The 13,925-nt window shown below is 41.4% G+C and overlaps 1 protein-coding gene across 9 annotated transcripts in view; it reads left to right on the forward strand.

The window, feature by feature from the left end:
- The window catches only part of NEO1 (neogenin 1), a 221,664-nt gene extending 211,121 nt beyond the window's left edge, over positions 1-10,543 (forward strand). For 6 of the 9 annotated variants that reach the window (XM_069797773.1, XM_069797775.1, XM_069797776.1 and 3 more), the window contains 4 exons: positions 2,927-3,085; positions 4,436-4,690; positions 5,019-5,155; positions 7,655-10,543. In XM_069797773.1, coding sequence (XP_069653874.1) covers positions 2,927-3,085; positions 4,436-4,690; positions 5,019-5,155; positions 7,655-7,738 — 635 coding nt within the window. In that variant the 3' untranslated portion in view covers positions 7,739-10,543. Of the gene's footprint in view, positions 1-2,926; positions 3,086-4,435; positions 4,691-5,018; positions 5,160-7,654 lie in introns of all 9 variants that reach the window. The other 3 variants (XM_069797781.1, XM_069797782.1, XM_069797777.1) reach the window with 2 other exon arrangements.
- Positions 10,544-13,925: the final 3,382 nt, after the last annotated feature.

Raw genomic sequence — 13,925 nt, forward strand, 5'->3', positions numbered from 1 at the left:
TTCTAAGTGTTTTTTCTCTAAATGGGATGCAGCATTCGATACACATAGCATAAGATAAACTCATAGAGGAGCCCGTGCTGAAGTGTGCAGAGTGCTCTACAGAAACAGCGTAGCCAAGTACCCCTCATACTATGTTATTCAGTGAGGAAGATACTCAGCAACTTACATGATCAGTCCCACATAGGATGAAAAGATGTACAGTTGACAAAAGTGACACAGTGGTGATACATATTTTAGGGAGGTAGCATATTCCAGTTCTACCTTTTGATTGTATTCAAGCTGATGTGATAATGCTGGCAGATACAGTTGTGGATATGATTTTTCCTTGCAGCACTAAACCCAGCTGTGACATCCCTTTTTGATACCAGTCCTGCTGTGTTCGTTTGGAGAGCCTATCTGTTTTTCCCCTCTTTATTAGATATTGCCTTGCCCAGAAAGAATGAACCAGACACAGACACAGCTGGCTTGGTGTGACAGGTTAGCATGATGCACTAAATGTCAGGAAGGATATTTAAGGTCTTCTGGTGCCCTAGGGCTTGAGATTGTTTTTGTGACTTTGTTTGACTTTTTATCCTGTTTGCAAAAGTTCTAAGGGCTTCCAGCTGTAGGTTTCTATTTTATTGTAAGTGGAAACATTAACATAATGTCTTTAGATATCTTTCTGCAGAAGCTACGCAGAAAGCTGACACTGGTACATGAGGCCCTTTCTCAGCAAGCAACACAGAAGGCAGGACCCATTCAGTGTGTTTCAGTCTGTGCCTGTAGATACCTTCTTATGGCACTTTCCCCCCCACCCCTGTAGCATTCAAATCTAGTTATTTACCTCTTAAATACTATGTTAGGATAATTTAGTATGTTCAGGTTTATTATAATATACAGTAATGGTGTATGCCTAGTTAGTTGCTTCTTTGACAACTAGAACACAAAAATTCTGGAAGGATATTAGGAAGCAAAGGGCTGTTTCTTTCTTAACACACCACATTTCTCTTTATCCAGTTCTTCCTCTCTTTTCCTTGAAATTAAACAGTGCATCATGATCATCATTACTTGGTGGTGGTACAACATACTGCTTCTTGACCTGTAAAGCTGTACATGATTTAGGTCTGATAACTCAGCAAATTATTAGCAAAACCCAGCAGTTTCAGCTGGATGGCTAGGTGGCAGGGCAAACTTTCTGGCTTTTCACTGGATCACGTTTTCCCCACTTGCTTAGCTGATTCTGCTTTGGATAGTGTTTCAGAGCTACTATGATTTTGTGTTCTTCTCCTCATCTCCAAACTTTTAGGAAATGTCTTGAAAGGTGTGTGTGGTTTTTTTTATTATGGTTGCAAAAACATATAGGCAATCTTCTGTACTAACATGCATTATATTTGATAGTGATTGAAATGCTTGCTGAAACACAGGTGTAGACCAGTGGTTTCTACAAATAGAAGTAATTAAAATGTTTATGCCTGTAAAATTTTATGCCTTTAAAATCTTTATGCCTCCTACCTTGCCGACACTTAAGAGAACTGGTGTCTCTGATGACTGTTGCCTTTGCCCAGATTCCTGATTGCCAAGCTTTTGTGGGTTTTTCCTCTGTTTGCCAGTTCCCTGCAAGACAAAGTGGCATTTTAGTCTTGCTTGAAGCTCTTAGCGAGAATATCTGACTTTTGACATCCCCTTGACAGCTGTCTCACAGGACTTAAACCTAGAAGCTACTGATCACTCAGTATTAGAGTTTAGTTACTCTTCATTTACAAGAGATTGATAATGACGTTAGCTTTCTGTTGGCGTAACTCAATGGGAGAGAGAAATTGTTTATTACCAATAGCTGAAAATCTCGTAAGTATATTGCCTCCACTGATCAATTCACATATCCTGTCCTGCTGACAGGCTGTTTTCCAGTAAATTAGGAAGTCAGAGGGTTCAGATTTGTTTAGCCAGCCTCTGAGTTCAAACTGCATGCATCAATGTGATAAGTCTTAACTGAATTCACCATTATAATGATGGATTTCTGCTTCGTGTCATTCCTAGAAAGTAACTTTCACAGGCAGCACAACTGGAGAATTTCCAGAAAAGGTTCAAAAGAAAATAACCAACCACAACCTTTTTTTTTTCTTTATGGTGCTTTATGGTTTTTGTGTTGAGACTCTTTCTTTTGGACAATTTTAAGCAATTCAGTATTGTAGTCTGTTGTAAGAACTATATTCTGCGCATGCTTTTCCTCCCAGCTGGGGAGTAGTGAGAGTTTGTTTTGCTGTTACCACAAAAGGGTGAGGGCAAGGGATGATTTACATGAAGTGTAAAATTCACGTCTCAAACAGGAAAAAGAAAATGGCAAGATAAAAAAAGAGGGGAAAAAAGAAAAACAGGTTTTTGGTTTGAGTGTAATGGAGCAGAGCTTTACTAAGTCCACACAGAGGGAATGCATGGAGCCTTTGGTGTCTTGTCCCACTCTTATCATTTGTCTTGCATTATTTAATTAACCACAGATGCCACGTTTGGTTACAATGTTAAGAAATTCAATGACATCTAGAAATTATTTTGGAATTTAAGCTCATATGTCTCCTGTATTAGGTCCGACATTTATAGCACAGTGTGGAATACATGGAAGTTCTAAAGGGAGCTGAACTTTATTTTTCTCAAGTGTAACAAAAAGCACTTGAAAGATACAGCCAAGAGAGATGTACTTTCTGCACAGGAAAATGGAGAGCTCTGCCTCTTTGGGGGGGTTTGTGTCTTGGCATGGAGGGAGCTAAAGTGCTGCAGCACAGTTGGAAAATTGGTATTGAAACATGTCATCTTGGTGTCATTGTAAATCTGCTGAGCAGCTGGCTCCCCTGTTCAGTGGATTTGTGGGAGAAGGGAGGGGTATGGTGCATTTCAGTACATGTGCATGCTTGTCTGTATGTTAAGCATTTTTCTGTCTTGTATTCATTCACAGCTGTGATTAGTGCTCATCCCATCCATTCACTCGATAACCCTCACCATCATTTCCACTCCGGCAGCCTCGCTTCTCCAACTCGCAGCTATCACCATCACCAGGTCAACCCGTGGCCGATTGGCACATCCATGTCACATTCAGACAGGGCCAATTCCACAGGTGAGATATAAATGATCAGACAGATTTTGCTTGTAATGGAACAATGAGTGAAACATGTGGAAATCAAAGCCTGAAACTTAACTTGGTTGGTCTCCATTGTGTGTTCCATGAGACATAGAATGAGGGGTTTAAGTACAGACAAAATCCTTGATAGGTTGAGTTTCTGTAAGCAGTTTCTTGTGTAGATCTGATATTGATCCTCGAGATACATGATGATGTCCTTGGAAAAGGAGGCTTAGTGTTTTACATACAACTTCAAATAGGAAGATTCCTTATTCTGAAGCCTTCAGCCCTGGAGTCTGAAACATCAGATTAAATCTGATTTGAGCTACATAATATGATAACTTTTTTCCTAATTAGTTGTGTTTAAAACTGAGAAGAAAAAAGCCCAGACTTTGCCACTGAGAGCTGATATTAGTTAATCTCCCTGAAGCACACAGAAAATTGTGGTGATTTCTATGTGGCATTTTCAGGCTTGAAGCACAACCATTTGCAATAGTTTTTGTAATGTCTCCAGTGCTTTGAAAATTCTGAAGCAATAATATTGCTAAATTGCATGTAGGTAACATCTTGAGATGAAGTGAATTCTGAGTTTCTCTAGTTTAAGGTCTACATTTTAATTAAGGTGCCACAACCAACAGCATTGTTTCCTCATGAAAACAGTTCATGAGGCTGCAAATATACAGGCAGACAATATTTTAGAGGCAGAGGTTTCCCTCGTTCTGTTTATACTGCTGAAGCGACAGCTCTCACAATCCAGATCTTTTCCTGCATGTGGCCTGAGTAGGATCATGATGCCCTAAATTCAAGATACCATCTCGTTGTTCTCTTGGATCAGGGTGGAGCCTGCTGCAGACGAACAAATGGAGCCTGTGATTCCATTTTAGCTTTCAGCAAGTAAAGAGATTTCAGGTCTATCTCAGTAAAAAATGTGGCTCTTCTGTATGCACTACAGTGATAATGCTTAAAGTATACCTATTTAAGAAGGCCGATACTGTGAAATACTCAAGAGTAAAATGAGAAAGAAGATTTGTGTTCCATGCTGTTTATCTGAGGTCTTATTACATGTAGCTGTTTCAGTGCAAAACTGTTCATTTGGTATTATGCCTGTGGAATCATTGAGTTCTCAAGCTTATTTTGTTATTAGACAGCCATTGCCCTTCACCTTAAAAACAGGACAGTTACACAGAATTGGTGGTGTTTGCTACAGAGATAGTTAATTTGTGACTTCAATTCTTAGCTTTTTAACAGCAGTCTTGGAAAAGGTGCTTGCAAACACTATGGTTTTGTTTCCATCTGACCACAGAGAACATTGCCGTTAAAGAAAATAAACCACTTTTTTTGTTGTAGAATCTGTTCGAAATACACCTAGCACAGACACCATGCCGGCTTCCTCATCTCAGACGTGTGCTGACCACCAGGATCCTGAAAGCACCACAGGGTCTTACCTGGCTAATGCACAAGAAGAGGATTCAGCTCAGAACCTCCCTACGGCACATGTCCGTCCTTCCCACCCGCTGAAGAGTTTTGCGGTGCCAGCCGTTCCACCAGCTGGTTCCACGTATGACCCTGCATTGCCAAGCACACCATTACTGACTCAGCAAGGTGAGCAGGTGAAAACTGGCAAGACACACTTGCCAAAAAGAGAGAAAGGCAATTTTAAGAAGCAAATGAGAGAAGCTCCTTAAGGGGCAGGGGGGTAGAGTTGGGCATCAAAGGAAATTATGTCAGAGGCTGGATTGAATTTTGTTGGTACAATTTTTCAAGGCCCTTCTCTGTTATCTACATGGATAAACTAGACAAAAATTCAAATTCAGTATTCCATAATACAAACTGTTCATTTTCCTCTAATAGAATCCTTCTTTCAAGAGCTTTCTGGATAGAAAAAAGAAGTAATTAACTGAGGCATAACTATGTAACAATTTATTTTAAGCTCCTAACCATCCAGTTCACTCGGTGAAGACTGCGTCAATTGGGACTTTAGGAAGAACTCGACCTCCTATGCCTGTGGTAGTTCCCAGTGCCCCTGATGTGCAGGAGACCACCAGGATGCTTGAGGACTCTGAAAGCGTAGGTACTCTTACACTGCCAGTGGCTTTCTTTGGCAGTGCTTATCAAACTGTGGTGAATCTCTCTTTATATGATACTTGTAGACTTTAGTAATATCTGCACTGAGACTTTCAAAGGCAGAGGATGATGAAGCTTCTGACTTCCACTAAGTGCCATTGCCTGTTAAGCCATATGAAAAAATATAGTGCAAATACCTTCTACACAAGGCAGTAAACTCAGAGAATAAACATTTAAATAGCAAATACTAGTAGTGCTTTCAAAATCTGAAAATTACTTAAGAGCATACCTTCATCCCCAATTACACAACACTAAACAGATGCAGTGCTTCCATCTATTCCAGTCCACAAAGCCCACTCGGTCAAAAACTGAAAAACCTTTGACAATGTTTTGGCTGAACTGAGGCTATTAGCTGAACATAAGAGTAATGTTCTCTGAGATTTCCTTTCTTGACTCATGGTCAGTGCTTCTGGTTTCTGCTAACCTATCACAATTACAAGAAGAGGAGAGTCAAGACAGATACCATCTATTGCACTAGTCTTTTCATTCTTTACAGTAGGTAGTGCCTAATGAAGCTTTCGTTTATGACTTGGGCTTCTATATGCAGGCTTCCATATTGGAGCTGTAGAAGTGCCCTGCACATGTGTGTTTTGCCTGCTTACCTTGATGTAAAGAGCATCTTTGTTCGCAGAGCTGAAGGCCTGCAGCAGTGCCGTTTGCTCTTCTGTACAGCCTAAGATGTTGTGTTCATGCTCGCTTTGAGATGTCATTTATTTCTGTCTGGTTTGCAAGCATACTGTACCTAGATCCTGTTAAAGTTGTGCACCTGCAGCTTCCTCTGCTGCTGCAGAGCATCCAAAGTGTCATTGCAGATGGAAAATTTAGCGTTAATGCCAAAAGGTTTAAAGCCATCATCCCAAATATATTTTCAGATACTCACATGAAAGTATTGTGACTTCTGGGGAAAAATGCTGTTGGGCTGCTTTGGAAACAGCTTTTAAGAAGTGAGGAAGTTTTGATTGTCAGGCACTGGAAGAGCTGTTTTCCTTTCAGATTGCAAGCCGAGAAGTTACTGTATTAGCTATTGTATTACTGCTACAGGAAATGTTTATTTTGCATTAATTTTTCTTTTTTTTTTTTTTCTTCTTGTTTCCTTATTGTCCTTTCCTTTTGTCACATTGTTTTTGTCACCATCTCTATGCACTGGTCTAGAAACTGTATGCATGCTTGATTTGGTGCACTTTTGCCTTTCTGTCGAGTTGTCACTCCTACTTAATTCTTTTTTTGTTTTGGTTGGTACCAAAAATATTCTCGTTAGTTTATTCATCAGCAAATTTGTAATATTTAAATATAGCCATTAATAAATTTCTTCATTAATAAATTAGTACAATATAAAGTCACCACAGCACACTAAATACTAGTTGAATTATGAGTTTTAAAAATTAGGATTAGGTAGTGATTTGAATTGATTCTGCTTTTTTATGAGAGCCTGTAGGAATGAGTCTGAGTAATTCCAAGTCACTGCTATATTTATGACTGTCAGTAGTCAGCAGATCATATGTTGGACACGGGACAGAGATGACTTTTCTGATACAACCTAGATTGCTTGGTAAACTGGGAAGTGCCTGCTGCATTCATTTCTATTTAAATGAAAGAAAGAAAAGGTTTGTATCTAGAAGCAAAGGAAGTGAGATCACAGTCCAGGTTGAGGGCTCCACTCTGGGAAGGACTTCAGTTTTATGGTACACAATCAGCTGAGCAGTGGCTTTAATATTAGACTTTAGCCAGAAGGTCTAATAACAGACCTTAAATATATAGAGGCAGAAACTATCAAACAGGAGTTCTGTTGCTTCTGATTTGGCATTAGCAGAGCTGGTACTGGAATACTGGGTGCAGCCTGGCTTGCCTTCTGTGAAAACAATGTTGAGAGAGTGAAGAGGGTTTGGAGAAATGCTCCAAGAACATAAGGGGTTGAAAACTGCATGGTATTGGGAAAGACTTGGTCAGCTTAGAAAATCTCTCTACGTACCTGCATTGATGTATGAATGATGATAGCTGTTCAATATAGCTGAAGCTAGACATTGAGGCTAAAAACAGTGTATGATTTTTAGCAAGCGTAATGATTCTCAAAACAGTTCTACTGAAGTGATTCCTTTGACATTTTTTTCCAGTTAAGCTGGGAGGATTTTTATAAAACATCTGCTTTGGTTCAAAGGAAGCTGTTATCTTGCAGCAGGAATTGATAGAAGGAAAACAGATACGATGAGCACAGTCTTAAAAATTAGTGAAACTATGAATCGCTATTGCAAAAAGGTCTGCGCTTGAAACAACTCTCTGTTTTAAGTTATTAATTCCTGTAACTTGATAAATCTTCTTCTGCTTATTCCTGTGTCGGGGTCACAATCTATACCAGAATCGCTGACCATTTCTTCTTACTTCTTATTCTGTCCCTCTTTAAAGAGAGCAAGTCACCTTATCAATAACTCTGTACATCTCCCACAGAATTATGAACCGGATGAGCTGACCAAAGAGATGGCCCACCTGGAAGGACTTATGAAGGACCTTAATGCCATCACTACAGCATGACCACCTTCACCAGGACATGACTCCAACCAGTTTCACAAGTCTTGGGACTCAGCCTTGGAACACAAGGAATTGTACAGAGGAAGAAGAAAAAAAAGAAAAAAAAAAAAGAGGAAAAAACAGAAAGAGGGACAGCACATGAGAGCATACACAGAAAGCAAACGAACCAACCAGTGCATTTGTGCTACAGCTGGTCAAAAAGAGATGACCTTGTCATCATTCTGCAATGAAGTCATTGCCAAGTTGAATTCCATGTACCTGCTGAGACCGTGCAGGATGGGACGCATCAGGCTGAAATTTAGCATCCAGACAAAAGGAAAAAAAGTGGACTTCATGGTTGGTTTTTTTCTGGTCAGGTTTTGTCTCAGTGGTGTGATTGCCCTGCCTTTTCAGTGTTGGACATTCGCATTTATGTACAATTTTATTTGTGTTTTTATTTTATCTTTTTTTATAAAAAGGAAAAAATACTGTTTAAAAAAAATGAGAAACTGTTGTTTTCCACAGCCTAGACTGACATTTGACTGCTTGTTCTGTTGTGTATGAAAATTCATTGCCAGCGTGGGTTGTTCTGTTTTGTTTTTTACTCTGCGTATAATTACATCCCCTTCTGGCAGTTAATCCATGGCCTTTTGGGATGCTGCACTGCTATTTGTAAGCTTTTTTTATTATTTTTATATTATAATTATTAAAAGCCTGACTTTCTCCTCTCATCACTGTGAGATTACCAGTCTGTTTGAATTGAAATGTAATTTGAAAGGCTTGTTTGTCGCTTTTTGTGCAGTTTCAATATTTTGAGTGGGGAAAAGTAGATGGGGAAGGGGAGGGGAGCCAGTGGGAGGTTTCATTATTGTTGTTTTCCTGTCTCTCTCTACATTGACTCAAAAGACTGAAGAAAATGAAAGCATCTTCTGTAACGTCCTTCCTTGTAACTTCAGCATACTGTGTCTCTGGTTACTGAATTGCAGTGAGAGTCTCGTTTAGAAACATTAAAAAAAAATTCCTCCTGTAAAGTAGGGTTCCTTATGTTTAGATGACACTACAGCTTATTTTGGCAACAGTGCTCTGTTTTGTTGTTGTTAGTTTAAAGATCACATCATGAAACTTTTAAAGTGCAGATTGAGCGCTCATTCAGCATGGAGAACTTAGCACAAGCAGCAGTGCACACAACACTTCTCTGCTGGTGGTGCTTAGGTTTGAGCTACCTGGACCTCCCAGAAGCAGAGAACTGTGGACCTCTTCTCATCAGTGACATACCATATCATACTTTTGAGAACACTACATGTCCACAGGATCCTTCAGCAGCAAGTCCAATCCCAGTGCAATTTCTCTATCCCAGGCCATTTAAACAAGAATCCTTCTCTTAAGGATTCTTCAGAGACATAAGCAAGGCAAAAATGTATTTTTTTACACTTTTGAAACCATTTGAAAAGAAAAACAGTATTAGCGACTCAGGTGCTGTTCACATATCTGTCTAGAAAGGAAGGAAAGTTAAAAGGGAACTCCTATATGAGGGGAAGGAAAAGGGTTTTTTCTTTTCTCCATGTATGATGGCCTGGCTCTCCCATACTGTATGAAGAGGAATGGCATAAAAAGAGGGACTGTATTTTAGTGAAAAAAAAGAAAAAAACCAATACCCAGCTGCCTAACAAACTCATGTGCAATTTCACTTTTAAGATTAAAGGAAAATCAAAACTTACGGATGATTCAGATGTCAAATCTGTTCCTCCTGAGCAGTCAGATTTGTGATCTCAGAAGCTCAGTGATAACGATGGCAGACGTGCAGATACCAGGCCTTTCAGGTGCAGTGCCTCTGCTGGATGGCTGTACCTGTTGGAACATGAAGAGGAAATACTGTAATCCGCTTAAATTTAAATTTTAAAACCCCAAGAACTTTGCTTCATTTATTTTCTTTCATCCATTTGACTAAAGCTAAAAGTCTGGGCCCATTTTCATAGTCCCTCTCACTAAGAGAAGGGAGAGCCAGTGAATCATCCTGGAGAGCAGCAGGGGTTTGGGGTATAGTTTTGCTTCCTTTCTTTTCCTGGACTTTTTGTATTGTCCTTTCCTAGGACATTTGCTGGGTTTATTTATTTGAGGGGGAGAAGGAATCAAATGAATTGGAGCACCATGGGCCACCTGGATAATTAATATTTGGACTTTTAATCAATACAATTCAGGGCAAAATAAGCTACAGAATATGTATTTAAATAATAAAATACACATCCTGTCCTGAAAGGAGGGGGGTGTATGTTTTCCTTTGCCTATTTTTTACCTATACCCAAAGAAATACCATCATACATACACAGTATTCTTAGCTGGTGGGTCTTTGTGAATATTACTTATGTATAACACCATGAATGTTAATATTGTCATTGAATTTGGGGAGGGGGAATATTTTTAATGATAAAACAACTGTTCAAAGTTGGTTTTTTAAGGTTAAACTAAAAAAAAAAACATTTATTCAATTCAGTGTACAATCTGTATTGCACTTTTTCACATTTTAATGCTACGTTTTCTTACATATCCTGTGATTTTAAATTTGGAACATTGTGTATCCTTGTAGTGTCATAGTCAAGCTGTTAAGTGACAGCTTCCCTCGGAGACATTTGGGGAAAAAAAACCAAACCTGTATATTGTTTTATGATTCTCATGTAGAATAATTTTGAGGACTGCTGTAGACGTCTACCTTTCTGTACAATTTTTTTGCTTTTCTGTAGTATTTGCTGTATACTCTATGGCTTTTTTTAATAACTTCATGTTTATTATTTTGTATTGGACATCCAATACACTTTTTTTAATCCAATCAAATTCTGGTCTGCTTGGAGAGTTTGTTCTCTTTTTAATTATTCCTATACTTTTTTTTCTTAATCAATATGGTGACCAGGTTTGGAGTTCTACTTGCCCCTTTTTTGGTGTGGTTTGGCAGGTTGTCTCCTCCAGAGAGAGGAGAGGAACTATTATTTCCCCCCCTCTTCGTGTAGGCAATGAGCATGTAGTGTCTTTCTGGCTAACTCCCCTCCATTTCAAAGCTCGATAACATCACCTTCTAACAAGCAAGCATCAGAAGCAAAGGTTTCAAATCAGTGAAAGTACGTTTAGTAGCCATAGTATTTTCCTGTGATTTACAGGTTTACTACTATAATTTTTTGAATGTAGCACTTTCTGTCTATGGGTTTTAAAGTGCAGTAATTGATATCCTCATTGTTACCCTCATGCTAACTCCAGACACTTTCGATACTAGACACTCACACTGATCATCAGCCTCTTCTCTGCAAGCCAGCCACTTTCCCCAGTCACTTGTGTCCCATGTTCTTGGGAGCATTAGACAATTCCTCATCCTGACCTCTGCAAACAGGAATACAAGCTACTGCATTGGTTTACACCCCCTGCTCCCCCCTCTATTTTGCAAGTCACATCCTTCTGTTCACTCATTAAATAGTGCAACCACACTGAGATGTCAGGTGGGAACTGGACCCTGAAATTCTCCTGAAGGGATGCCACGACCCTGCAGCTGGCCAGGGACTTCTCAGCCATGCTAGAATTGGCAGGGTGTGCACATGTATATGTGTACAGGAGAGAAGAAATAGGGAACAAAGGCATATATCATTAAGTAAGTTGAGAGTGCCACAAGGCAGTGGCTACAGCAACACACAGTCCCGCTGCACTTAATAACCTCTAGCTTTAAAAGCCAGTATTTCTTGCTACGTTAGTCAGTGCAGGGAATTTGCTGTGCTACCTGCTTTGCACGTCAAGCCAGGTGAAAAAATGGATACGTTTTATGGGGTGTTTATCAAGTAGCCCATTTTAAGACAGGTAGAAGTAATACCTGCTGGGACTTGTGCCCGCCTGTGCAGCCAGGCAGTGCAGGACAGGGACACTAGAGGGCAGCGATGACTTGCTGGTAAACAAAGCTGCAAAGCAAACCCACAGCCTACACCGCTTTTGCATCCACCACAAAGAGAATAAATTGTTTCTCTTCAGCCTAGGTTAAGGTGACTAACATTTGTGATGCTTTCTTGTTAGTAGCAGTTCAGTAAAGAATTCAAGCTGCAAGCTATAGTTTTTTCATGCCTAGCTGTGGCTTTCCTTGATAGCACTTCAGCTTCCAACACAGAAGCAAGGGGTTGCCTCAAACACCTTGGATAAATTGGTGCAACTCTTGCAGGTATTTGCCCATTAAGAACAGCCACCTGTTTTAAGACAAATCGAGACTGGATTTAAACTCATAGCAAATCACTGTTCATCTCAAATAAAAGCATTCCTGTAGGGGCTCAATGTGATTTAACTGAACTGCCTTTGCATTACAACTATCCTGTGGGGCCAGGTCTCCCCTAACCCAACACAGGCTTCAGCCAGGTTACACGTCTCCCCTTACTACACAAGGTGTGAACACATACAGCCTGTGTGACTTTTAAAAGCCAAATTTCGAGCTCTGGTGGGACTCCTTAGAACCTTCCATAAGCAGACACGGCAAAATTCTTGCCTCCTGAAAAGCTTGCCAGGTCTCCAGTGTGATGGACGCACTGGAAGTCAAGGGGACAATCATCCTAGCAAGCAAATGTGCAGGGCTGACAGGGGCAGAAGCAGCAGACAGGACCAGCAGGTTTGTAAAAGGAAAGCCAACCCTTGGAAGGCACAATGTGGAAAAAGTGGCAAGGAGAACACAAGCACAAGAGTGAAAGGGTGGCAAACACCCGCAGATCCAGACTGCACACCTGCCTTTTGAAAATGCAGGAAAAGCCTGTATGTGATAGAGTGCCAGGGAGACAAACTAAAATGCAATGAGGGGAGCAAAGGATTCAGCCTACTCTGAGTGCTGCTGGGCCACCTTGCTGTGGGGGAAATTGTCCTCCACCAGCTGAGAGAGTGTCTCTGATCAGTACTCCCTACAGGCACAGGTGCCTGACTCATTTCTCTTCCACAGGCAGGGCTGGTAGCAGTTGCACTAGGACAATAACCTATTGCCTATCCTTCAGTAACAGAATTGACTTTTTCCAGGTACTTCCCAATTTCAGCTCCTGTTTCCTAACCTTCCAGCACACACTGCCTTTCCTCCAGGCCTTCCTTTCTGTAGGGACAGTAGCCAAGACAGCTGGGTCCCATAGGACTGCAATGTAGAGCAAATGCTAATTTTCCTTGGCAATTTCTTAGGAGGAAATTCTGTTCCCCAACCCAGCTGTCTCAGGACATCCCACCTTCAGTCAGCTGCCAAGTGGCCACTGGCTAAGGGGATGCTGCAGGGTCCTCTGCCCATAGGGCGTTGGTCATGGTGGCAGTTTAACCACAGCTCTTTTGTTCAACACACAAATGCACTAGTAACACCACTGCCAGCCTTGGAAACAATGCAGTGCTGCTCTACTGTCTGCAAATCCTCACCACCTGAAACAGACACAGGACAGCCCTGTTCACAACATCCTGCAGCAACCCCATCACTGCAAAGGCTGGGAGAATTAAATGACATGTGTTAGAGATGTAGCAATAAAATCATGAGATGATAACTTAACCCAAATCAGTAGTACTCACCCTTAGCAGGCTCTAGGCAAGGGAAGACTGAACTGCCACAGGCTCCTCTACCTGGAGGTTTTGCTGTGTCCCTTTTTCCCTTCTTTCATTTTAGGCTGTCTGTCAGTGCCTCCACGTCCTAAAAGTTCATCATTCTGTAAAGAGCAGGTGAGGTCCTCTGTTCTGGGCAGCAAACCTGAGGGGAAAAGAAAGAGCAACCCATTTGTAACCTCAGTCACTGTCCCTGGCTGGCAAGGCCTCTGCAGGCAGAGCTGGGATATTCAGATGTGCATGTTGGAAAGCCCTAACCTGACTTCAGGCCTCCCTCAGGACCCTTTCACATGGAGCATGAGACTGCTGCCAGAGCTCAGCCTCCCAAGGGCACTGCTAATGCAGACACCCAGGTCCCATCTTGCAGCAGGACAGGGGGATCAGGGTGGGGGGCCCTGGGGCCGCAGCACCATCCAGGGGGGTTGCAGGGCACAGAGGTTTGTCCTCAGGCTCAGTAGAGCCTGGCCGTGATCAGACACATGCCCTGTGCCCTGGCCAGGGAGAGCCCGGGCAGGGGTTTCCCCAGTGCAATGGGGAAACTGGGAATAGCTGCGTGCCTGACAGCCCCATCCCACCCAGCATCCTCCCCCATCCTGACATCCTTGTACATGAGGAAGACATCCAACCCCATTTCTCC

The sequence above is a fragment of the Haliaeetus albicilla genome, chromosome 12, assembly GCF_947461875.1.
Source record: "Haliaeetus albicilla chromosome 12, bHalAlb1.1, whole genome shotgun sequence".
In the NCBI taxonomy this organism is placed as follows: Eukaryota; Metazoa; Chordata; class Aves; order Accipitriformes; family Accipitridae; genus Haliaeetus; species Haliaeetus albicilla.